This window comes from Barbus barbus, assembly GCF_936440315.1.
Source record: "Barbus barbus genome assembly, chromosome: 27".
Taxonomy (NCBI): Eukaryota; Metazoa; Chordata; class Actinopteri; order Cypriniformes; family Cyprinidae; genus Barbus; species Barbus barbus.
The window spans coordinates 3,520,001-3,546,028 of NC_136755.1; the positions used below are offsets into that span (position 1 = coordinate 3,520,001).

The following is a 26,028-nucleotide window of genomic DNA, read 5'->3' on the forward strand; positions in this document are numbered from 1 at the left end:
GTTGCTGGTTAGCTTTAGAGTTCAAGGAATCACTATTTTCAAGAGATGAGCAAGACCAAGAGAAATGTTTTGAGGTGGAGACAGAAATATTGATTATGTGATTTCTTTGAGGAAGAACGAAAGAATGGCAGTCTTTGATGAGAATGTCACGCTGTGTGGCAGCTGAGCCTGGGGTGATCTTCAATGACAACAGGACCGATGGATGGAGAGAGAGAGAGAGAGAGCGAGAGAGAGAGAAGAGATGGTTATTGAAAGCGAGGTTGAACTACAGAAATACAAAAAATGTGCCCTAACCAGAGACAAAGTGTCCAGCATCAAGTGTTTTTGTCTGTCCTCACTGAAAGCAAATGCAGAGTGAAGCGACAATCACAGCCAATCAGAACTCATTTCATATCCCATGCAGCTGTGGCCCAAAGGCTGCCCATACAGACATCACAGCCCTTTTCAAATGGGACACCCTATGTTGTCCCACCCAGCTTCTCAGACACAAGACCACAAGTACACCTGTGCCTGTGCCATTTTGGAAAACCCAGTGTGATATGGGATTTTGTAATATTCAGAGAAAGCTAGCATTTCTCTTCACCTCAGTGACACTTTTTGGACAATTGAAACACCCAAGAGCATTTCAAGAAATATTGTGTCCCTCAGAAACAACCCTCTGCCACCTTCTACAAGTTATTTTAGTGCCCTTGAGGTCAGAGCACAGGATGTGTTCAGCCTTTTAAGTGAACTTAACTGTTAAAAGGCAGTAGGAGCTGACCAGTGTCTCCAGCCACATTAAAGCCGGACATTAAAACCGGACTCGGGAAAAGGAATGACCTAAATTTAGAATTTAGAAAATAGTTTCAGCTAGTCAAGCTCTTAAAAGGTATCCTTGAAACTTCCAGACAGGTGTGATGAGGCAAGTTGGAGCTAAACTCTCTCCAGGACCGAGTTTGGTGACCCCTGCTCTAAAAACGCCTTACGTTTTGTCCTTTAACATCTGGATCTAAGAGGCACACAGAATATTTTATGAACTTTAGCTCAGGGTTTTATACAGTTGTCACAAATGCACCACAAAGATGTGTATGGTCTCCTTTGACTGCACTTCTAGTGATTTCCTAGTCAAACTATAGAAGTTTGCAGAACTTACCTCTGTCATTGGTCTATTTAAAAAGAGAAATTGTTAGTCTTCACATCAGCAGCACTAAGGCTGTTGAAATGATCATTGATTTTAGGAAACAAACCGCAGCACTTTCTTCTCAGGCAATCGGAGATTCTCCAGTCAGTGTGGTCTGATTCTCATCTCGAACACTCTCAGATGAAAACATTCAGAAAGCACATCAATGCACGAACGTCCTCAGATAAAGTACGGTTCTACAGAGGCATCATTGCAAGTGTAATCGCGTCTTCTGTCATTGTTTGGCTCTGCTAATGATTGTTCAAAGAAACAGCTACTGTGCATTATCTGGTGCTCTGATACAGCAATCGCTGCCAGATTCCCTCTCTGGCTCAGCTCTACAGGTCCAGAACAGCCAACAGGAAACACACATTATTGAAAATCCCTTGTACGCTGGTCACTGCTTGTTCCAAAGGCTTCCCTCAATAGTGTGCAATCCAAACAGATACTGGCACAGCTTTATCAACACTGCATCCCTGTTGCAGGACCTCAGTTATAGCCCTGATAAGCAAGATTGAAATGGTAGATTTTATAGTAATGTGTTTTCTGTAATACAACAGAAAGATCAGAAATTGAAGTGACTGACGAAATGCTTTTTTCTATCTGCGACTGACAAAAAAAAAAAACCAGGAGGAACTATGATTTAAGATCACATTTAGATAAACAACATATATCATACATTTAGATGTCATCATAAATTTGATTTACTGATGATGAAAAAAAAAATCGTTTTTTGTGCATTCAGTTTATTAATGTAGATGAATTGACTTTTTTGGCTTCAATCTTTATAGTCATTTTAATTAATCACTCTCAATCTGTACAGTACTACGCTGTTTGTCTGCTGGTATTGCTTCATAAAACATTTAAATATATATATATAGTAAATTATATATATTATCACTATTCAATACAGTAATTAATTTCTAGAATAAATTACAATATATTCCTAATTACATTTTCTCTAACTTTGGCTTCCATCTTGGATTCATTTTGGTTTTAGAACAAAGTAAAACTCTCACAGACTCCTGAAAAAAAAAAAAAAAATGCCCAACAGGAAATTAACATCAGCATCCTGATAATGCATCTGCTCTGTTAACTGCGTCTGACTTGATCAAATGTGAGAACGAAGGGGACTTAATGGATGAGTGGGAAAACGTGACTTGCACTTATTTTGGGGGGTCTTTTTTAAATTACAGTCATTTAGATGTAATTGGCAGGTGCTACGTTTCACCTGCTTTCGGGGGGACTGTGTGCTAAACAGCTGTCACACATTAACTCAAAAACTATGTGGCATTAGGAAGCACTTAGACAGCTGGAGTACACAAGGAAAGGGTTCAGTGCATACATGCACACACACACACACAACTACCAGCTACATGCTTTTCTTGAGTTTGACAGAGAGCAACTAATACACTTTTATTACACGAAAGAAAGGTAAATGTGTTATCTCATTCAAAATAAATAAACAGTGCCTGCAAAGGTGACAGGATGCAAAGCTATATATGCTGCCAATCTCACAATGAAAAAAACCCCGGCAAAAACCCAAATGATGAAGAAAAAGCATGGGGGGATTCATTAAGAATGATTTTCACACTGATAGCTTCATTTAATTGCATGGGTTGTCTGTTATTTTACCAGCTTCACTAAAGGAATTATGCAAATGTAGTAATGCAACAAATACAAGCATACATTTAGCACTGATCGCAATTTGCATGAGGAATTTTTCCCCAGTACAGAGAGCAATTCTGAGTGCTTTATAAGATACAAATGGATACAAGTTAAAATGCTCTTTTTTATCATTTGATCATCATGTGATGGAAAACAGTTGCTATAATGTTTCTAAATATAGTAGTAAATGCAGCAGCAACAGCGCCTAATGCCGAGTTCACGCTGCATGATTTTCAAAGTCATCGGATGACTATCTGGGGTAGCATTCAGTCGCTGTTCACATTGCACGATGGATCGGCGACAGGAGGTTACACACTGCATGACTTTACGGTAGGAAGAATCGCCGACAACTCTGTCTGGTCAGAGTTGATAGATAAGGAAATAACGCATGATCACGCTGATATTGTGGTCTATAAGTGCTCCCTGAACACATTATAATTAACAATGACTTGTTAACAACATACTTCTGCTGGGAACATTTTATATGCACAAATCTAAATAGCCTACTTGAAAGCGAAACCAACGTTTTGTGCATTTTATAATGAGTTTATTTCTAAAGCCTATATAAAAGCCCTCAAAGTGATGAAAAAGAAAAATACAATAAAACTTTTGTCCTTTATTGAATAATTTCTATAAAAAACCCTAGCCCCTTCTTCATCTATATGTAACCTACATGTTCAGTATATTCTAATGCAAAAATGTGGGCAAGTTGTTTGTAAATGGCTAATTGCTTTATATATAAAAAATTTAAAAAAGTCCTCCCCGAACTTCTTGCTGCTTTGTATCTTGCTCTCTCATTGGCTGTACGTAATCTCGGATGTATTTTTCAGTCAGAACTCATTCACACAACATGATTTTGATTCGCAGACAGCTCCAGATGTTTAGCATGCCAAATATTTCACGGGCGTCTGCGATGCATGGGCGATTCCCTCAGATCGCGTCTTTGATAATTCACACTGTGTGATTGTCACTCGCGTGAACGAGCACCGATTTGCCTTCAATTTCGGGCATTTGTTGGCGATTTTGCAAAACCCGTCGACGAGTGAAAATCAGGGCTAAAACCGTGCAGTGTGAACTTGGCATAAGGTGTTTGCCTGAACAAGAATGACAATACTGTTTAAAAGTTTGGAATTGCTAGGATTTGTTAATGTTTCTGAAAGAAGTATCTTATGCTCATCAAAGCTGCATCTAGTAAAAATATAATAATAATAATAATAATAAAACAGTAAGGTATTGTTTCTATTGAAATATAATTTAAACTGTAATTTATTCCTGTGATGGTAAAGCTGTATTTTCAGCATCATTACTCCAGTCTTCAGTGTCACATGATCCTCCAGAAATCCTCCATTCTGATATGCTGATTGCCTGCGCAAAACAATATATTAGTTATAGTTATATGTACAGCACACTACAATAATTTATTTATTTCTGCTTGTGTATCTGCAGAGTTTTTTTGATGGATGGGACATAAACGAAAAGAAGGACCAGACCAAGGGCCGGCACGACACCCTTCTGGGTCGTAAGTGTTATTCAAAATAACGATTTTACAATAGTTTAATGTTATAGTTACAGCACATGCTGCAAAGATAATACTCTAATGTACTAATAATATGCTTAATCTAATATGTGTACACACACACACACAGACACATACACAAACAACATACACAAATACTTGGTACAATAGTCAGTTTAGTTGAAATTAGTTAAAGATATCACAGCCTACGTAGGTGGCCCATCAGAATTTGCAATGGAGCTTTATTCAAACTGTATTATTATTTAATTATTCATCTTAAAGTTTTTATTATTTTCATCACTGATTAGCATTGTTCTGAATTTTTAATCCCTAACAGAAGACCGTCACCATGTGAAAATGCATTCTCTCCTGGCCGATCCTAACTCAGACTATGTCAATGCAAACTACATTGATGTAAGTTTTCCTCTTTACACTCCTTTGTTCACACCTCCGTCTCTGGACATGTTTCCTTCAAGTAAGAGGTGTTTCTCTCACTCTCGGTGACATATTAACACGTTATGGTTTATATTCCTTCATGAACCTTTTTTATTTTTTAATCACAGTATTTCAGCTATTCATGCGACTGCATTGTCCTGCCTCCCTAACAACCTGCCAAACGTCTGATTTTAGTGCAGACGGCTCTTTTCTTTTCCAAGAAAGATTTGTTAGCACAAATCTTAGACGTGCGACACTTTCCTGTCAGTCAGATTCTGAACACTTTGCTCTTAATCCTAACCGTTTGATAGATAACGTATTTCAAACATACGTTCCTGTCCCACATAAGAAGTATCAATTTTCTAACTATCTCAGCCGGGATCTCAGTAAATTCATTTTTGCCGTCTTTTGGTGGAAAGGTTATCCAGTGGAATTGAGCAATCAAAACCTCCACAGTGTGAAGAACTCGAAAGATCTTAAGACTAACTTGTAGGTGTTTTTTCAAGTTTTTAAAACTCTACAGTTTTAATTATAGGTTTGAATAGTATTTATTTCTATTCCAGGCTGAAGCCTCTCAGGAGCTGTTGTTAGGATCAGTGCTTTCAAAATGAACAAACCTGATTATACATTTACATTTACATTTGGCAGACACTTTTATCCAAAGCGACTTACAATTGGGGAATACAAAAAGCGATTCATCTTGAAGAGGCAATCAGACAGAGGAAGTGCTCGTAAAACCAAGTCTCAGTCATTGTTCAAATAAGTACAAGCTAGTAAGGGGAGCGAAAGATAGAGGGAAAGAGTTATTTTTTTTTTTGGAGTTTAGGATGGCAGACCAGCCAGAAGAGCATTGCAGTAGTCCAGTCTAGAAACGACAAGGGCCTGGACATGAAGTTGTGCAGCATGCTCTGTCAGAAAGGACCTGATCTTTCTGATGTTGTGTAGTGCAAACCTGCAGGATCGAGCAGTCTTTGCAATGTGCAGGTCAGCTGGTCATCAAAGATTACACCAAGATTTCTGACCGAAGTTGATGGGGTAATCATTGATGAGCCTAACTGAATCGTGAAGTCATGCTGTAGAGTCGGAGTGGCAGGGAAGACAAGAAGCTCCGTCTTTGCCAGGTTGAGCTGTAGGTGATGTTCTTTCATCCATGCCGAGATGTCCGCCAGGCAGCCTGAGATCCGTGCAGCTACCGTTGGGTCATCTGGTTGAAAAGAGAGATAGAGCTGTGTGTCATCGGCGTAGCAGTGATAGGAGAAGCCATGTGCATGTATGTGTGTGTGGAGAAGAGGAGGGGTCCAAGAACCGATCCCTGAGGAACTTCAGTGACCAGTTGATGTGGTTTGGATACCTCCCCTCCCCAGGCCACCCTTTAGGATCTACTGATGAGATAGGATTCAAACCAGCGAAGTGGAATCCCAGTGATGCCCAGTGATGAGAGGGTAGTCTCTAGTGGTCTCTAGAGGTCTTATAGAGGTCTGATACTAAAATGTAAAGCCGTGTCACTTCACCTTTATAAAAAGCAGATGTCTTGATTTTCTCTCCTCCTCAATAGAGATCCACACTCAAAAATCAAATCCCCATGTGATTAATGAAAACAGTGGATTGGCTTTTTGATTCTTGAATGCGAGTCGCTATTGAGGTAATTGTCACCATTGCACCAATGATGAAAGTTAAATGGATTCACACACCAAAATAAGATAATATCGGAAACGAGACAGCACAGTTTGAAAATCTCTTTTGAACTGATTTTCTCTACTTTGTGAAAAATGTGCACCAAAAGATTATTACAAACATATTTAATGTACTGTTTTTTTGCAATTCTATGTTTTGAAAGCAAAAAAATAAATACAAAGTTTTAAGGGTTTGGGATAAAAGGATTCACAGATGATTGTTTCTCTATCGATCCAGTGTAAAGACAACATATCGGTACTTATATATCGGTACTTAGACTGCACAAACAAATATGCAGAAGTTTAACTGCTAAGGACAAAATAGTTGAATATGTTTTGTTTATCTTGTAGAAAACAACGGACCAATGGTCAGCATAGTTAACTCTAAAATATATTTTAAAATAATACATTTATTTATACAGAACTCACAATTACAAGATATACTGTAACAAGATGTTCATTCTAAAGTTCATTGCTGTTTTTGGCTACAGACATAAATATTTTGATACATGTTAAATGACAATGACAAAACTAAATTTTTCTCTCCTAGTCTCTATGAAATATGATGTAGTAAGTGACAAAATTATTTTTATACTAGGTTATTAACTGTGCTGCTAAAACACATTGATTTAAACACTAAAGAGCTGAACAATAGACTATTTGAGGATTTTTCTCGGACAATGCATGGCAACCCTGAAGTGTAATTTGCAGTCGTTTCCTCACTGCAGGTGGTCGGTATGGAGGATTTGACTTCTGATGTCTTTATTTCTTTCCTCTTTTCTCTAATCATCTTAATTATCCTGATGGTCTCTGTTTTCTCTCTTCTTTCATCCATCCCTCTTTCTCTGTGTCTGGGATCTCTTAGATTCGGATAAACAGGGAAGTAAGTATTGTCTTTCTCTTGTCTTCTGTCATCATCTGTCCATCGCTCATTTATTCCTGCTATTGTGGCTATGCGCTCAGACATTTTATTTTCCAAAGCCTTTTCTGTTATTTTGAGGTTATTGTAGCTTTGTTTGATCTCATCGAATCACTTCCTGTGACCCACAGCCCAATAATCTTAAGCTTTAAACACCCCCTGAAACGCTTTTATTTTTTTTTTTACATATCTGATTGAAACAAAAAGGTGCAGTGGGACATCAATAGCCATTAGTTTACACATATACTGTAACTATATGATATTTAATTTAGTAGACATGAACTAAAAAAACACTTTAAAATCATGGCTCATGGCTTCTGAAATCTAGATTTAAATCTTGGACAGAAATGAGTCTACAAAATAAACTTGGTCTTAAAACCTGGCTTAAAGCATAACATACATATGAACATGGTTTTGTTTCTTAGAGGATAAATAGGATATGTAGCAGATAAAACATGTATATATCCATCTAATGTTTTACACTGAGATTATATACAATCAAGTTTTATGCCATTATGCTGCATGCTATATATACTGTATGTTCCTCATGGAACAATGTGTTTTTAACATCTAAGAATAGCATGGTTTGATTAAATAAAAAAAAATAAAAAAAATCAGGATCGATAACTATTATGTAAAATTTAAGAAAATCAGTTTTGCTTTACCTTCAAAACGGCTTAATCAGATTCACTTTCTTTGTTATTCACAGCTTCGGTTTCTTTATGTGGTTTTATTTGAAAATAAAAGGAAAGGGAAAATCAAGGGAATGCATGTTGAAATATTCAGCTCTGTGGTTTTATATCCCAAGGCTGTAGATAGAATACAGCTAGGAGGTCTGACATTTTTCTATCTTTTCTTTACATTTCTCTTTCTCATGAAAGTGTTTTGTGTTCTCTCCTGTGTTCTTGTCACTTTGTCCTTGTTGTTTTCGACAGCTTTTTGCTGCCTTTCATTTAGCGTGTTTCTCTGGGTTGAACAGATGAACCTCTGTTAAATTGTCTGCTTTGCTCCAGATTATTGTTCCAGCCTGATCGTGTGTCTCTAGTTTAGTATGCTGTAGCTTCAGTGTATTTTGAGTGTGTAGTTAAAGTGCAAACTAGTTCTAATGTGCAGGCTTCATTGTGCATTTTAATGGACTATATTATAAGAGATTATTTGGCACTTATCACTACTCAATGTAAGAAATGCAGGTGTATAGTATTGTATATACAGAGCCGGCGCAGGGCACCTCCATCAGGGGGGCATTTGAATTTCTGGGGGGGCACAAATCTCGTGTGTGTGTGTGTGTGTGGGTGGGTGGGGGGGTTCGGGTAGGAAGCGTGCAATCTGTGATCACGTGCAGTTGCTGATGCTCGCTAAAGCATGCAATCGCTTTCTTATGCGCGCGGTTTCACTTTCGCTTTCGAAATCGATCATGTTCAGCAAGGAGGGGAGAGGATGGAAAGTGGGGGGCACAGTAACTCGTTTGGGGGGGCATTTGCGGGCCGGCCCTGTGTATATTGTATATAGCATATCCATACATGGCACAATGTCAGTTTGGGACAATTTCAGGTACAGTATTATATCATTTACAAATGAAAAACTTATTAATTAAGGCCTTGTGACTTTGATTAAATGTACTGTGTTTGTAGCAGTTGAAAAGTAGTACATATGCTATATGCTAAATCTCTACCAATTTCCACCATCACATGCCAACCAGACGCACATAGACCTTTTATTTATAGGCACTTTATAAAAAACTTTGACTGCTGTACAATCAACCGCATAACCTTTGAGACTAAAAGTCAAGCTTTCAATCCGAACCCCACACGCAGGGGCTGAGGTGCAGCGTGGGCGAATGAACAGATTAATTTTCCACAAGCAGATAAAGGTTCATTATAGTTACTGTATAAAGCTGGTTTTAAGAACAGAAGGTGAATATATTAAGAAAGAAGATCTACACAGACAGAAGGCTTCTGAGGCAAAGCCGAACTGTCACGAGACCCTATAAATTGACTGATTTGGAAATCTCTACATTCTGTGGGCAGGATGTCCGTGTGCCATACAAATGCTGACAAAATGTGCATGCAGTGTTATCATGCACCTGTTTTTGTTTAGAGTAGGCACCAGTGGCACTTCTTCCTAAATCTTCCCAAGTCATAGTGGTAATCTGGTTGTATGCATATAGAGACCAGGTTCAAATCCTGTTGTAATGTCAACTTTTATTATGGATCAAGCAAAACTGCCAGTGATCATTTTGCATTTACATGTATGGAAAACAGCATTTTTGATAATACTGTTTGTGTTTCACTGGAAAAGCTGACGCCTGAATAAAATAACTGTCATAATTTATAATAAAACTTTGCTTAAGCTTTCATTTCAGTAATTACTGCAATGTCTTCAGACCCAGTCATATACTTTTGAATTATGAACTGAAGTGAGAACATGCATTAGGCCTACTCACTCTAGATCTACTAATAAAATAATACTGTCATTATTTAGTTAAGGCAGAACATGTTTTATAGTTTCTGTACTGCAATAAATGCTATGTCAGTTAGCACTGATTTATTCCAATATTTATTTATTTATTACGTTTCATCAATCAAAACATTGCTGCTTTGTATTCAGCTCAACCACAGCGATGGCTGGATGCCTTTGTCCATAATAGTGATTTTGTTGGAATTCATAAATTGTTATTACTTGAGTCCGTTTTGGACTTTCTCTTCCGGTAGATTGCTTTAACGCAAGCAGCTTTACAGTATTAAACATGAAAAACCAGTCATTTCAGTCATAGTTCAATACTATATCGAATTTATAAAGTACTCCAGTGTTCATATTTTTACTCATGTATGACCTCAATGGACTGAACAGAAGAAATTATCCAGAGATTTCCATTTGCATAACAGCTACAAACATAACAAACTCCCAAAACAAATGCAAAGCCAACTAACTTTTTGTTTCAGCTCGATTCTGTTCAAAATTATGTCACACCAATTCGTTCTTCAGTTTTTTGCTATTCCATTAGTGACTTTGGTGCACTATTCATTTTGTATCTCTAGTCAGTCAGGTAATTTTACACCACTGGTGACCCATGAGGTGGCTGTCTGATATCTCATGTGGTCGAATGTGGCATTTCATGCTTTGCATTATGTGTTTGGCATTTAGAAAGCAGCATTCAGATACTGCATGTTTGAACAGAGATAACAGCATCTAGGATTTCTAGACATGAGTAAATTCAATTCTTAAAGCTTAAAAATCAATTTCAGATGATACACACATACTACAGATACCGTATATGGATATTTGCTTGTTTTATCAAATGTCAAGAAGAAACACTTTCATTTTTGAGATGCAGAGATGCATGTTCTGCTGTCACATTCTCATGAATCACACACTTATACGTTTTCCTCTTTATGATTTTGTGTTTTTGTACATTAGGGCCTTGAGGTTGTAATATATTATCATCCATCTCTACGCTGTGCTTTTTATTTTTCATTTTATTGCAGAAACATATAACCTATTCAGTAACTGTGGCTTACTGGTAATGCTATAGATAGCGTTTAGCTGGATAGCTTAATGATTTCTCTCTCCTATCTCAGCTTAATATGCAGAGTCAACTGCAACAGTGGCGTGAGTGTGGAGACAACAATGGCGTGAGTTTGGGACGGCTTTATCTGTTTGTTTGAGCAGTGGAGGACAGGGGGAGTGTTTGGAAAAACACTTTTTAAAATTTGTTTGCAATTTTGTTTGGTGATGCAAGTGGCACAGAACTTACTCACTTTAAATGGAATAAGTCAGTATATAGACTGTTGTCAGAATGTTGTTGAAATGTAATTAACATATCATTAATTGATAATAATGCATGCTTTTTCTGTCTCTCTCAGGGTTATCAGCGCTCCAACCATTTCATCGCCACACAAGGTGAGTCTTTATATTGCTCTGAAATCACTTGTGTATTTGTATCGTGTGGGATACTATTGTTGATAAAAATGTACCTCTAAATGTACCTCTACTACAAAGGTCTGAATGATTCATATGCAGATATTGTTTATGCCGTTTGATCTTATTTTTCTCTCTTGGCATCCAAACACCGCAGCACTTGCTTCTGATTAACTGCTCTTTATGTCGCTCTCTTCTTTTGTGAGGGCGACTGATTAGGATGTCTCTTTATGTGTATTCAAATACAGTTGATGAGAGTCTAGAATTGAATCATAATCATTACACATTCGTTCATGAACGAAACATTAAGGCAGCTGTCAGCTGAAAATGTAATAGGGTAATATGTTATGTTATGCCGATATGTTAAATGAGCTCATTGTGTGCCAGCAATAAGATCACGCCAACAGTGTGGTCATTCTTGAAGCAGACTATCACCTGAAAGATGATTAGATTCACTGTTTTACATTCAGAAATGTATTTAGAGAATCACAGAATGACGCATCCGGTTTGTGGTCACAAGTCTGTTTTGATTTAAAGGTTTTAAAACTGTAGTTTGCATGAATAAAAATCACATATATTACACAAGATTTATTAATAATAATGATATAATGAGTAATGATACTGAAAATTCAGCTTTGATCACAGGAATAAATTATGATATTAAATATATTACAATATAAAACAGTCATTTGAAATTGTAATAATATTTCACAATAGTATTGTTTTACTGTATTTATATCAAATAAATGCAGTCTTGGTAAACATAAGATACTTAAAATTATACTGACCCCAAACATTTGAACGGTAGTGTAGGGCTGATTATAAGCATCACACAGGTTTGAAGTGAAGTGATTCTCTGTCTGTCTCATTCTGTGGATGTGTTCAGCGGTCTGTAGTTTTGTCTCTGTGGGTCTCAGGCTCTCCTGCAGCAGTAAACAGCACACATCTCATTTCATCTGCTCTCTCTCACTCATGTTGGTCGTCAACACACCGGGGCCACTGATCAACACAGACTCCCTCCAAACACAAACACACACGCACTGCTGCGCTCTGTTTGAGCAGGTGTACACACACTCATGTGTGGGCTCTGATAGGCTTGTTCTCTATCTGAAGGTTTACACTGGCTTTAGGTCCTGTGAAGGCCATCTGTATGTTCACATCGAAACAGCGCCGCATACAGATGTGCTCATGACTCAGTGAGCTTTAATACAAATCTCCCCATCAGCCCTGCAGCTGCAACCCCAAACCGCTCAAACCCACATAATGACAACTAGATTATTACAGGATTTTTGCATAATGTCATGGTGCAAGAAAAACTCAGAACACTACAATGACAGGGTGCTTTGGGTGTTGTTGTTTTCTTGTTCTTGTTCTCCATCTTTTTTTTTCTTTCTTTTTTTTTGCCTGACCTTGGTTCATTTGCCGCAGGGAAATTGCTGTGCACATTACTATATGGTTGCTAACAGCAAATTACTATACTTTTGCACATTTTGTAGCATATTGCTGTAATATTCCTTTCTGGTCACCGCTGTAATATTCCTTTCTGGTCACCGTGATTTTGCCAAGCAAGACATGTTCAAGGATCAACATTACTGTCCAAAAAATATAGATTTAACCCAATCCCTACCCCTAAACCTAACCCTACCCATAATTATTCCTAAAGTCAGAGGGAAATGATAGCTGATTAACAAGGGTGTAGAAGCACCTAACTCTGATCATAAACCTAAAACTGACATTTCCTGAAAAGTTATCCCTGAATTCTGATTGGTTGATTGGAAACAAGGATGTTGATCCAGGAACATGTTGTACACGTTCACCTTTCTGGATAGTCTACAGTTAGCATGATGCTACTATGGCGAGGTGCTTTGAGCTTTTTAACATGAGTTTGCTGAGAGTTTTTAGTGCATTGCTATTTGGTTGCTAACAGCAAACTGATACAACCGTTAAGACAATTGTGAGTGTGTTTTAGCATGTTGCTGTAATGTCGTTACTAGTTAACATACTGTTAGCATGTCGCTGCTATACAGTTGAATTATGACTATAATGATATCCATAATGATAAAGATAAAGATTGTATATAAAGTTATAATATCATTCTATTTTAAAAGAATAGCAGAGTCCACACCACAACTATAATGATAACAGCACAGAAGAATGATACCTTTGGAATCACTTTACAAATTAACAAAACTGCATCTTGTTCTAATAATAAACAGTACATTACCTTGTGTTGATGTGGAAGCTAATATACTTATTGTTATATTTAGCTATGCAATTATTGTTATTGGTGTGAATGGACATTTACTAAGTTATAACCAAGTATATAAGTATACTAAAGTATCTACTGTATATCTATATCTATCTATATCAAACTTTTATACACTGCTGGCAATGCAAAGTAGCTAAACCCTGCTTGAAATGTCACTAAATGTCACTAAATGACGTTGTAACTTCTCTTTCTTTCTTTTTTTTTTAGATTAGCCACAAATGAGGGTTTTTCACTAAAATCAAATAAAGCAATATATCAGAATCAGAATGAGCTTTATTGGCCAGGTATGTTTACACATACAAGGAATTTGTTGTAGTGACAGAAGCTCCACAGTGCAACAGAAAGACAGCAACAGGACAGGACACAGGTAATAAAAGAATAATATCCAAATAGGCAATGTACAAAGCAGCAAAAACACAATATATAATATAGACAACTATGTATGTACAGGTCAAGTATGTGCAAATTAGAAATGAGAAAATAAAAATAAAATAAGTGAGTATGGTGAATGGATAATGTATTATAGTTGTTTGTTCCACATTTATTGTTGAGTGTTGATGAGATGGATTGCCTGAGGGAAGAAACTGTTCTTGTGTCTGGACATTCTGGTGCTCAGAGCTCTGTAACGTCGACCAGATGGTAACAGATCAAAGTGTGCTGGATGTGAGGGGTCCAGAGTGATTTTGCCAGCCCTTTTGCTCACTTTAGATAAGTACAGTTCTTGGAGAGTGGGGAGGGTTGTACCAATGATTCGCTCAGCAGTCCGGACTATTCTCCGTAGTCTTCTGAGGTCAGATTTGGTAGCTGAGCTGAACCAGACAGTTATTGAGGTGCAGAGGATAGATTCAATGATGGCAGAGTAGAGCTGTTTCAGCAGCTCCTGTGGCAGGTTGAACTTCCTCAGCTGGCAAAGAAAGTACAACCTCTGCTGGGCCTTTCTGACAGTGGAGTCTATGTGAATATCCCACTTCAGGTCCTGGGAGATGGTGGGGCCCAGGAATCTGAATGACTCCACTGCAGTCACAGTGCTGTTCATGATGGTGAGTGGGGGGAGTGCAGGGGGATTTCTCCTGAGGTCCACAATCATCTCCACAGTTTTGAGCATGTTAAGCTCCAGGTTGTTAAGACTGCACCAGACAGCCAGCTCCTTAACCTCCTGTCTGTAAGCAGACTCGTCACCGTCCTGGATGAGGCCGATCAGTGTGGTGTCGTCTGCAAACTTCAGGAGATTGACAGATGGGTCTTTAGAAGTGCAGTCGTTGGTGTAGAGGGAGAAGAGCAGTGGGGAGAGTACGCAGCCCTGAGGAGCTCCAGTGCTGATTGTACGAGTGCTGGATGTGAATTTAGCAAGCTTTACTAACTGCTTTCTGTCTGTCAGGAAGCTGTTGATCCACTGACAGACGGAGGTGGGGACGGCGAGCTGGGTTAGTTTATTCTGAAGGGTTTCCGTGATGATGGTGTTAAAAGCGGAACTGAAGTCCACAAACAGGATCCTCACATAAGTCCCTGGTCTGTCCAGATGCTGCAGGATGAAGTGCAGTCCCATGTTGACTGCATCATCCACAGACCTGTTTGCTCTGTAGGCAAACTGCAGGGGGTCCAGTAAGGGACCAGTGATGTCCTTCATATAAGCCAAAACCAGTCTTTCAAATTATTTCATGGCTACAGACGTTAGGGCCACAGGTCTGTAGTCATTAAGTCCAGTAATTTTGGGTTTATTTGGGACGGGGTGATGGTGGAGCATTTGAAGCATGAGGAGACCGATCTGTTGAAGATCTGTGTGAAGATGGGGGCCAGCTGGTCAGCACATATTTTCAGACAGGCTGGGGACACACCGTCTGGGCCTGGTGCTTTCCTTCTTTTGTTCTTCCTGAAGACCTGGCACACATCTTCTTTGCTGATTTGAATTGTAGGTGTGGGGGAGAGAAGGGTTGCTGGAGGTGTTAATGGTTGTGTGGAGAGGTGTTCGGGGCGGGTGTGGGGTGATTTTTCAAAACAACAATAAAACTCATTCAAGTCAACTGCCAGGTGTTGATTCTCCAGAGTGCTGGGGAATGGTGACTTGTAACTGGTGATATCCTTCATTTCTTTCCACACTGAAGCAGGATCACTGGAAGAGATTTTTTTCCATAGCTTGTCAGAATAATTCATCTTTGCCCCTCTGATCTCCTTTTCCAGTGTGTATTTGGCCTGTTTGTGCAAGACTTTATCCCCCTTTCTGTAAGCATCTTCTTTGGCCTGACGGAGCTGTCTGAGTTTTGCAGTGAACCATGGTTTGTCATTGTTGTAGATTAGATGAGTCCTGTTAGGAATGCACATATCCTCACAGAAACTGATATGTGATCAGATCAGTTTAAGTTTCTGCCTGTTGGTCGGAATAAGATGAACCAAACAGTGATCAGAGAGTCCTAAAGCTGCTCATGGAACTGAGTGATATGCGTCCTTTATTGTTGTGTAACCGTGATCCAATATATTACTGTCTCTGGTGGGACATGTGTGTCTGTCTGTATTTTGTCTGAGATTTGGTTTATTAAAGTCCCCGAGAATAATTAAAAATTAGAACTCCTGCGGCGAATAGAACGGCTTGCCGTTAATGAAGAGTATTTCTAGATCAGAACAGCACATCTTCTTTAACACAGTTACATCTGTACACCACCTCTCATTGATGTAAAAGCACGTCCCGCTGCCGCACGATTTCCCCGTTGATTCCGTGTTCCGATCTGCTCTGATCAGCGTGAAGTTAGGCAGATGAATCACTCTGTCCGGTATGTCGCCATTTAGCCAGGTTTCCGTGAAAAAACAGAGCAGCAGAGTTAGAAAAATCCTTGTTTGTCCGGGAGTGCAGAAGGAGTTTGTCCGTTTTGCTGGGTAGAGAGCGGAGATTCGCCAGATGGATGCTAGGCATCGCCGTTCGAAATCCGCGCTGACGAAGCTTCACAAGCGATCCCGCTCTCTTGGCCCTGAGGGTGTTTTGGGGGCCTGGAGAACTTTCGACATGCCCTGAAATGTGTGCTTTTTTCAGTTGCTTATAAAAATATAAATGGCTAAAGTCTAATAACACTGTAAACAGCACAAACTGGGCTACAATGTTATGTTAGCAGCATTTATGTACATGATTGTGTTTTTGAGAAAACAACGTTTATGCGTGGTTAGTGAAAAACTACAATTTTGAAGTCACTGAAATAAGACCATAAAACACATACAGAACAATTGTTTACAAGACTTTTGAGAACCAGATCTTGTAGGCTAGAATATTTACTTCACAATTATGTGAAAATCATTCTGCTTACTCATTCACAGAAAACAATATATTGATTTAAATTTTTAAAGACATGTTTTGTGATTGAAAGCCAATATGCGAGGTAGTGGTAATAGCCTTGAATATTAAGTGATTCTCACCTGAGAGACAAAGGGCCCTCCCCTAAAGCTGATAATGGGCCATCAGTGTGACTGTGACTGAGGCAGGTAAGAGAGTGTGAGGAGACTGAAAAAATGGGTTTTTTAAATTATTTGTATTTGATTTACAACACAGTATAATCAAAACATACATAATGAAGGTCAAAGACACATTATTGTGCACACTGATCTAACCACAGAGATGTGAACAGACTTTGACTCGTTCCTGCAACAGATGCTGTTCAACAAGTGAAACAAATAAATCATACCTGATATTTACGTATTATTTAAGTGTTTCTGCTACTTTCCATGGATTCAAGAAGAAACTGTTGAACTACTGATGTTGGTGCAGCGCTCTCAGAGGAAAACAGTTGGAAGAGACTGAAAGTCAGCAGGATTCATCATCTGTGGTGCAGGTGTCTGATTCAATAAAATACAAACAACCAAAAAAAGAGAAAAAACATTTGTGAGCATGTTTATATCAGGTGTATCTATCTATCTATCTATATATATAGGTTTTGGAAGTCATAGACTCATTCATGCTTTGTATTATCGTAAAAAAAAGACATTTTATTTTTGAGAAACTAATTATTATTGTTTAGAGTGCAATTATACTCTATTTTTGAACAGAGTAGGCTATTAATAATAAACATGTTCTAAACATACTTAGACTCATAGCATTCATCATGTTGCAATGTACTCTCATATTACTTTTATTGTTTTATAAAGAGCATGAAAACATACTCGCGCCGTAAGAAATTTAAATACAATGAATTGCCCATCATATTCAAAATGAATTTGAATGGTGTATTGCTCTTATCTGAACGATCAAAAATGGCAGAGTAATTCAAACTCATTTCTGCCTTATCAGGAAAATCTGCCCCAAAACGCGTATTCGCGTTTGTCGAGCTCAGAGGGTTAATGCTGCGTTCCATTTACCTTGGAAGTCAGGAATGACATTACACCCGTGGACCGTGTTCCAGTAGAGAAGTCAGAAAACCAAGATGGACACGTTAATTGTTAGCAATACCAGTTGATTAAAAACACATACAAAGTATTTTGCACAGATAACGCCATAGTATAATGTCCAAAAGTAGAGGTTGGGTAGTACAGCGTGCACCACTGAGTTTACATAAGTGCTAATAAACAATATATTACTACTGTTTCTCTTCTGTTGATACACTGAGCAGCCATATTGCATTCTGAAGTTGGAGTTGTTGTGATTCTTCAGAAATGCCGAGTCAGAAATCCAGCTCCATTTAAAAGTTCATTCTGGGAACTTGGAATTTTGAAATTAGTACAAATAGAATACAGCAATAGTGTTCTGAGTATTTATTTATTTACGTGTTACTATGTGGTTGCTAGGGTTCTGGGTGGTGGCCAGGGCTTTCTGACATGTTACTCTGTGATGTGATTGTGTGCAGTTTTATGTTGCTGACAGCCCTGATGTGCAGTTGTTGTTTTTTTACTGATGCATGTTTTAGCAAACAGCGCTCATGAGAAAAGTGAAAGATGTTTGTTGTTAGTAGCACTTTTCTCCTGAGGTGCTTTGATTAACCTGGGCTGGATATGTTCTGATGCTGTCATCTGGGAAAAGCCGTTTATGCCAACAAAAACAATGTCGAACAAATACCTCCCCACCTTCTATTTAAACCTCAAAAACTTTTCTGTTTAACATTATTATTCATCATGAATAACCTCGGCTTCAACCCAGCTGTAAAGCAGAGCGTTGAGATGTGATTTTTTTTGTGGATGTAGCTACAGGCAATAGCAGGAGAGCTGCTCAGGAACCCAGGAAGCGCAGCACCTGTTGTTGGCTGTAATTGTTTTAATAAGTAGAGAAGATAACAGACTCCTCGCCCGAGGGCTCAGCGTTCACAGCACTGCGCTTACAAACCTTCAGCGGCTTTCCTTTAATGTTTCCAATATTTCCATGCATACGTCTTTCTGCGCGCCATGCATGTGTGATGTGTGTACAGAAAAATACATGAGGAAGAAAAGAAAGAGATGAGAGTGAGAACGAAAGAGGTTCAGCTCATGTCATTCATAGTACTGGTAAATGCTTTGTCAGAGATGTTTGCTATTACAATTGTGCATATGTGGGGTTAGTGATTTAAACAGCTGTCTAACCCACCATAACTAAACCATCCCACACTGATAGTGTTAAAGGTATATTTATTCCAAAAATGAAAATTCATCAATTACTCATCTAATTACTCACTGTCTTTCTAAACCCTTCAGGGTTATGTTTGTCTGTGAAACACAAATGAAGATATTTTTAATTAAACCTAACATATTTTTATCTCTCCATTTAAAGTCCACACAACCAAAACTTTGACGCTTCTAAAAGTTCATGAAGTAGAAGTAAAGACAAGACCAAGTTAATACCCATCGCTCCTGGCGATATATTGAGGTCTTATTAAACGAAACGATCAGTCTGTGCAAGAAACTGGACATTATTACAACATTATTACCTTTAATCCACAGCCTGGGCAAACAATTCTTAGTGCATTCACGACTGTCTGGAGTATAAACTTCCTCTGTCCAAAGTCGATGACACTGTTTGTTTACGGAGGAGAGTGAGGACTTGTGTGCGAACTGAGAGAGAAGACCAACACACCTGATTTGATGCTGTTTGTTTACAACAGACAGTGAGGACTTGTGTCTGTTATTGTTTGTCGAAATGGTACTGACCTGTGCTAATCCTGGCTGCTGGAACCAATTAAAAAAAGATTACGCTTGCGTGTACGATCCCATTCGGGATGTTTGACTTTTCACAGATGTCTGATCCACTGCTTCTTCCTCCATCTCTCTCAGTTGTAAACAAACAGCGTCAGCTCATCTGGTCTTCTCTCTCAGTTCTTGGTTGGAGTAGTCTAGTTTGAACAAGTAAGGACATAAAATTCCATGTTGTCCTCTTTCACATCATCAGCCATTGTAACTTTTACATTGTGAGCTTTAGACGCTGGCACTTCTGGTGAGTCCTCTGTCTTCATTGTAAACAACGTAATCAGTTTGCATGTGAGTTTGTGTCCATGCATGCATCGTTATGCGACAGAGGAAGTTCACACTCCAGACAGTCAAGAACATGCTGAGAACCGTTTGCCCAGGCTGTAGATTAAAGGTAATAATGTTCATTTTCTTGCACAGACTGATCGCTTCGATTCAAAAGACCTCAATATATCATCAGGAGCCACGCAGATCAGTTTAGTCTTTTCTGTATATGTTTCTTGATTCTCAAAAACCGGCAGCCACAGACATGAAGTGTATGAAAAAAAGTTACCTACATCTTGGATGTAATTTAACAGCAAATTTTCATTTTTGGGTGAACTATCCCTTTAAGAGCTCATTTCTTATTTCAACTAGAAGTAGACAAGGGGTAATCAGTCTTACTTTTTACATTCAAATTAAACCACTTTACTTTTTTTTGACTGAATTTAAAAAGTTATGACCAGTCTTTAAGGAAAAAAAAATAAAATCAGCGGATTAACTTTTTAAGACTAGCCTAAGCAGTTTTTGCAGCCGGCCCCTGTTCATTATTCTGAAGACTTATTTAAATATTTCGAAGATTAAACTGCTAGATTCATATGTATTTTACAATGTTTTATTATTATTTTTTTTTTAAATGAACTTTTTGAAGCTTCAAAGTTTTGGTTGTGCAGACTTTAAATATCTTCCTTTGTGTTTCGAAGATGAATGAAAGTCTGTTTGAAATAACATGAGGGTGAGTAAATGAAAGAACAAATTGTTGAGGAGAGGTGTGCTATTGCTTTTCGAAGTGGTCAGATTTTCACAGACCAATTTTTTTTAGGCCTAGCTAAGTGTCATGAATCTGGTCTATGAACTTCCGTTAACTCACCACCAGAGATCACTCGCTCACCACATGGACTCTTGCACCACACTAACTGTTGCATGCCACCTCAGACTACAATTCCCATCATCCATTGCACTGATGACACACAGCTGATTGCACTGATCACACACCCTACATAAACCATGGACTTCCTCTTCCTCTCGGCCGAGTATTGTATTGCGTTTATCACTCCCCTAGTGTTAGCTGCCTTACCAAGCCATTCTGTGTTTTTCTGTTTAGTTCCAGTATTGTTCTGCATTTATAACTCTTCTAGTTTTAGCTGCAATACGAAACCCTCTTTGTTGTCGTAGTCTTGCCTTGTGTGATTTTCTAGTGTTTTGATTCCTGCCCGTGTTTCCTGGATTTACCCCTTTGCCTTGCCGTTTGGACTCTGTTTGTACCTCTCTTGGGCTACTGCTCGTATACCTGGATTATCTCTCTGCCTTGCCCTGTTGAATATTGTTCGCCGATCGTCAACTCTCACTAGCCCTAGGATTGCTCTGTGTCTTGCCTGTACCATACCTGTTTGCCGTTGTTTGACCCTGCCTGTTTATTGACTAGGTCTATAAATAAAACCTTGCACTTGGATCCGCACATCTCACGTCTCGTTCGCCCCGTTACACTAAGACATTTTATTTAAAACAAAACAAAAAAGAAGTGACTCAAGAATATACACTATTCTATCCATCTCATTTTGCAGTGAAAGGAGCTATGAATGCAAGACATCTGATTCATTAGCTGCTAAAGGTAAATGACTAGAATAGCAAAGTGCAGTAAGCGATAACAGTAACAATAATAGTTGGCGCTACAAGGCAGTGTGTTTATAATTACCATAATACATTAAAATATCGCAATGATTAGACCAGTTTACAATATTAAACAGCATAAAAGCCTGTTTTGTCCAGCTAAAATAACTGGAAGTGAATGACACATTCGAGTTACAAATGCTTCACCTGCTCTCATGGTAAAAATAAGTAGTATAGAGAGTATCAAGGTAATATTTAGATAATTCTGACTTGGTCAAGTAAGAGCCCATTACAGTGTTCTCTTGATAATGGCATTGCACCATAGCGACACACACTCATAACATTTTAGCAACCGCATAGCAGCGCACTGAAAACACCAACCTTAGTAACTGCCTAGCTTCCTGCAATCACTTACAGGACATTTCTTCAGGAAAAGTTCAGGTTTCACTTTATTTTGATGGTCCCTTTAACACATTCTATTGACTATAAGTAATGTTGCAACTACATTTCTATGAACTCTCATTAGAGTGTTAGTAGTGTATTAGTTGACTGGTAGGGTAAGGGTTAGAATAAGTTGACACGTTCTTGCAAAGTTACTTATAGTCAGCAGAATATCTGTTTGGAGACCAACACAATAAGGAGTTAGTAGATGTGAAGCAGACAGTGTACTAATACTCTAAATGAGAGTTTGTTGACATGCAGTAGCAACATTACTTAGTGTCAACAGAATGTTCAAAAGGGACCATCAAAATAAAGTGTTACCAAAGTTCAAACTCTAGTTTCTTGCTGCAGTCACTCACTGGATTTTCACTGCCAGCAGTTTCTCCATTCGTTGTCTTCTAAATGAACAGATAGCTCTCTCGTCCCAGCAACTTGCCATCTCTGTTTTCTCTTTTCTTATATAATCCTTGTGGATGTCGCGACCCGGTATTTCACAAAACCACCTCTATCCTCTTTTTATCCTGCGTTCAAATCATTCACCTCCCACAATTCTCCATGAAAGCTCATTGCTCGGTCTCTCTCTCTCCGCAGGGCCCAAGCAGGACATGATCTATGACTTCTGGCGCATGGTTTGGCAGGAGAACTGCTACAGCATCGTGATGATCACCAAACTGGTGGAAGTGGGGAGAGTGAGTAGAAATAAGTCTACCTCTGCCTCGGGCTGCCTGACCGCCCCCTCCTCCCACTAATGGACACCATCCATTACTGAACACTGACCCACTGCTGACCATTACTGAAGATAAACTTTACCAAGAAACCCCATTAACCAGAGAACATTCCGTCTGATGAATGTTTTTTTATCGGCCAGCCATCTTTAGCATTTAATTGCGCTTTTCTTTGTCCCCTTTCCTCCACAATGCCATGGTTACTACAGTTGTTGATATTACTTAACATAGTTATTATAGGATCTCTTAGAGAGGGATTTGACTTATTTTGTCATTTGGCTTATTTATTCATTGGCTTTTGCCAAGTTATCACAGTTTTATTGTAGTATTACTACAAGTAGTAGTTTTACTATGTAGTAACTGTAGCAATTTTGATATTTTGCTTGAACATATTGTTACTGCATGGCAAATTTTAGATTTTGTTAAAATTTGTATTCCTCAAAAGACTCATTCACAATTATATTCTACATGGAACAGGGTTTGTTTTGTTTAGTTTGGCTAAATGTGTTATTATTATTATTATTATCATAATCAATTAACTTATGTATAAAAAAAAATAATATATATATATATATATATATATATATATATATATATATATAATTTTTTTTTTTTTTTTTTTTTATAAATAAGTTAATTGATGATGATAATAATCTATATATATTGCATTTAAATTTAAGGTTTTATGATCAAACCTTAAATATAATTTGAGGGAAAAAAAACTAATATATTTAGCTGTAGCAACTTTTATTTATTTATTCATTAATTTATTGTATTTATTTTTTATTGTAATGTAGTATTTGTAACAGATTGTAAGCTGTTGATTGCAGTTGAAGCTGTCGTGTGTTAATTGTATATGTGTGTGTGTGTGTGTGTGTGTGGTTCAGATGAAGTGCTGTAAATACTGGCCTGATGACAGTGAGCTCTATGGAGACATTAAAATCACTCTGCTGAAAACAGAAACGCTGGCAGAATACACCGTACGCACCTTTGCCATGGAGCGGGTGAGACTGTTGAGATGTTTGTTAATATTCTGAAAACATTTTTTGCTATTAATTGTAAATTAGTTAATGGAGCTATTTTCCATGTGTTATTTTGATAAAATTATGAAATCATGGAAAATGTGTAAGAACATTTTAGTAAGAACATTCTAATGAGTAAATGTTGTGTCCAATGTTTTCCTAATGAGTAACTTTGTCCTTTATCAGCGGGGTTACCCAGCTAAACATGAAGTCTGCCAGTTCCACTTCACAAACTGGCCGGAGCATGGTGTCCCGTATCATGCCACAGGACTGCTGGCCTTCCTCCGGCGGGTCAAGGCCTCCACGCCGCCCGACGCTGGCCCAGTGGTGGTCCACTGCAGGTAAGCAATCACTGCTTCCAGTTTGTTTACCATTTTTTATGATAAATGCGGTCAGTGAAAATATCCCACTTGTGTTATAACACATGGAGATCTAACATTTAAAGATCTGCGTCACCAAAAATTACATTTTAGAATCTTTCTCAAATGTGTAATTTTTCCCCTTAACATTTAAAACTAATATTACATCTGGATACAAGTTTTTACTCCAGATGTTAAGGAGATGTGAATATTTCTTAAGCAACCTCCTGTGAGTTTTTTTGCCTCCACTTCACCTTTTAAAAAAAAGGTCTTAAGGCAGTATCAATGCTTTCAGATCTCAAATATGAAAGCATGTTTTTGGTTTTGATGAACTGCAGATATTTAATATTTTCCATGCATCTGCTGCCTATTCTAAAGAGAAAAATGCTCGCACCTGCAGTTCACCAGTCCAAGGATGCATTTCTGCCCATGCACAATCTCACTTATTCATCCATGTATCAGATAAAACTAAATTGGACAGAAAACCAATTCAATGAATCATCCCTGAACACTGATGAAATGTGCATCGGTCCCTAAAGACTCATTGGTCCTCATTTTTTCCTGAAAATGTAACATATTTTGTGCAAGTCATGTGATGTAATGTGTTCCTCAATTTGTCTCTCCATTTACATTATCGCTTTATCTTTTAATTAAACTGCAGCAGTGCTTCATTCAAGATTGTCTGGGATATTTCTCTCATTTCACTTCATTAGTATGCTTCACTGTCATGATGGCCAGTCCAACCCACATTACATTTTCTTACTGGCATCTGTATAAAGCACCATCATGTTTATTACCTTAATAGTGATACCACTGGATTTAAATACATTGAAATACTTTGTAAATACTGTGGTGTATTATATATATATATATATATATATATATATATATATATATATATATATATATATAAAACAGTGAATCTAATCACTAGTATACAGGCACAACTTCACTTCAAGAATATATTTAAACAGGTGTACAGTATGCACACTCATAGAAAGCAATGTTTGATTAAACGAGGCTCTTCTTGTTCAGTTGGGTTTACCCTCGCTACGCTTTGTTTTGCTAATGTTGGAGGCTCCTGGTTGTAAGATATGGTTAATTAATAATAACCCACCCACCATGACTGATTTGTACCCCCATTTGTTTGGTTGGTGGGTCTTAATTTTAGCGTGTAGACTCAGGCTCATCTACTGAAGTTAAAGCTTCGAGAGGACTCCGGTTGCGAGCTGGGTTAATTGACTGTGGCAGTAGCCAGTTGTTGTCACTCCTGGAAAGTTCTGCTTGAAAGAGCCGTGGTAGTAGTTTCATCCAACCCTGCACATATATTCAGGAATTGACTCAACTCAGCTTGTGAAGTACTTCTACTTAAAACAACCAATTTACTAGTGTGTATCTAGAGCTACATTACAACGGTGCCATCTCCACATACAAAAAATATCTTTGTTTGCTTGCTCTCATTTCATTCTAGACCCATATGATGTTATTTGATATTTATTTTAAGAAGCTGAAAAGTACACTGAGATATGGTTCCTTCAACTGTCTCATTATTTGTCTGTCTGTAGTATGGGTGCTGGCCGCACCGGCTGTTACATCGTTTTGGACGTGATGCTGGATATGGCGGAGTGTGAGGGTGTGGTGGACATTTATAACTGTGTGAAGACGCTTTGTTCACGACGTATCAACATGATCCAGACTGAGGTAAGAAACTTAATTATCAGAAACAAGGATCCATTAATCCATTAATAAGGACGGTTCACAAGGATCCATTAATCAGCTAGACATCCAACTAAACCAGGCTGGCGATTTTATCTAAATTTTTATTTTTATTTCATTTTTTTTTTCACACAAGTACTTTTGGTGCTTAACCCAGTTCATTTGACATTAGAGTTTGTTTAATTTGGTTGATTTGAACAGTGTTTCCTAAAT

The 26,028-nt window shown here is 38.1% G+C and overlaps 1 protein-coding gene across 1 annotated transcript in view; it reads left to right on the plus strand.

Annotated features, from left to right (window-relative positions):
• Positions 1-26,028, plus strand: part of LOC306847020 (receptor-type tyrosine-protein phosphatase U-like) — a gene marked incomplete at its 5' end in the record, with an annotated part of 89,964 nt that overhangs the window by 46,637 nt on the left and 17,299 nt on the right. The window contains 8 exons of the mRNA XM_079380752.1: positions 4,274-4,346; positions 4,681-4,757; positions 7,317-7,334; positions 11,234-11,270; positions 22,585-22,682; positions 23,606-23,722; positions 23,927-24,081; positions 25,665-25,800. Coding sequence (XP_079236878.1) covers positions 4,274-4,346; positions 4,681-4,757; positions 7,317-7,334; positions 11,234-11,270; positions 22,585-22,682; positions 23,606-23,722; positions 23,927-24,081; positions 25,665-25,800 — 711 coding nt within the window. The remainder of the gene's footprint in view (positions 1-4,273; positions 4,347-4,680; positions 4,758-7,316; positions 7,335-11,233; positions 11,271-22,584; positions 22,683-23,605; positions 23,723-23,926; positions 24,082-25,664; positions 25,801-26,028) is intronic.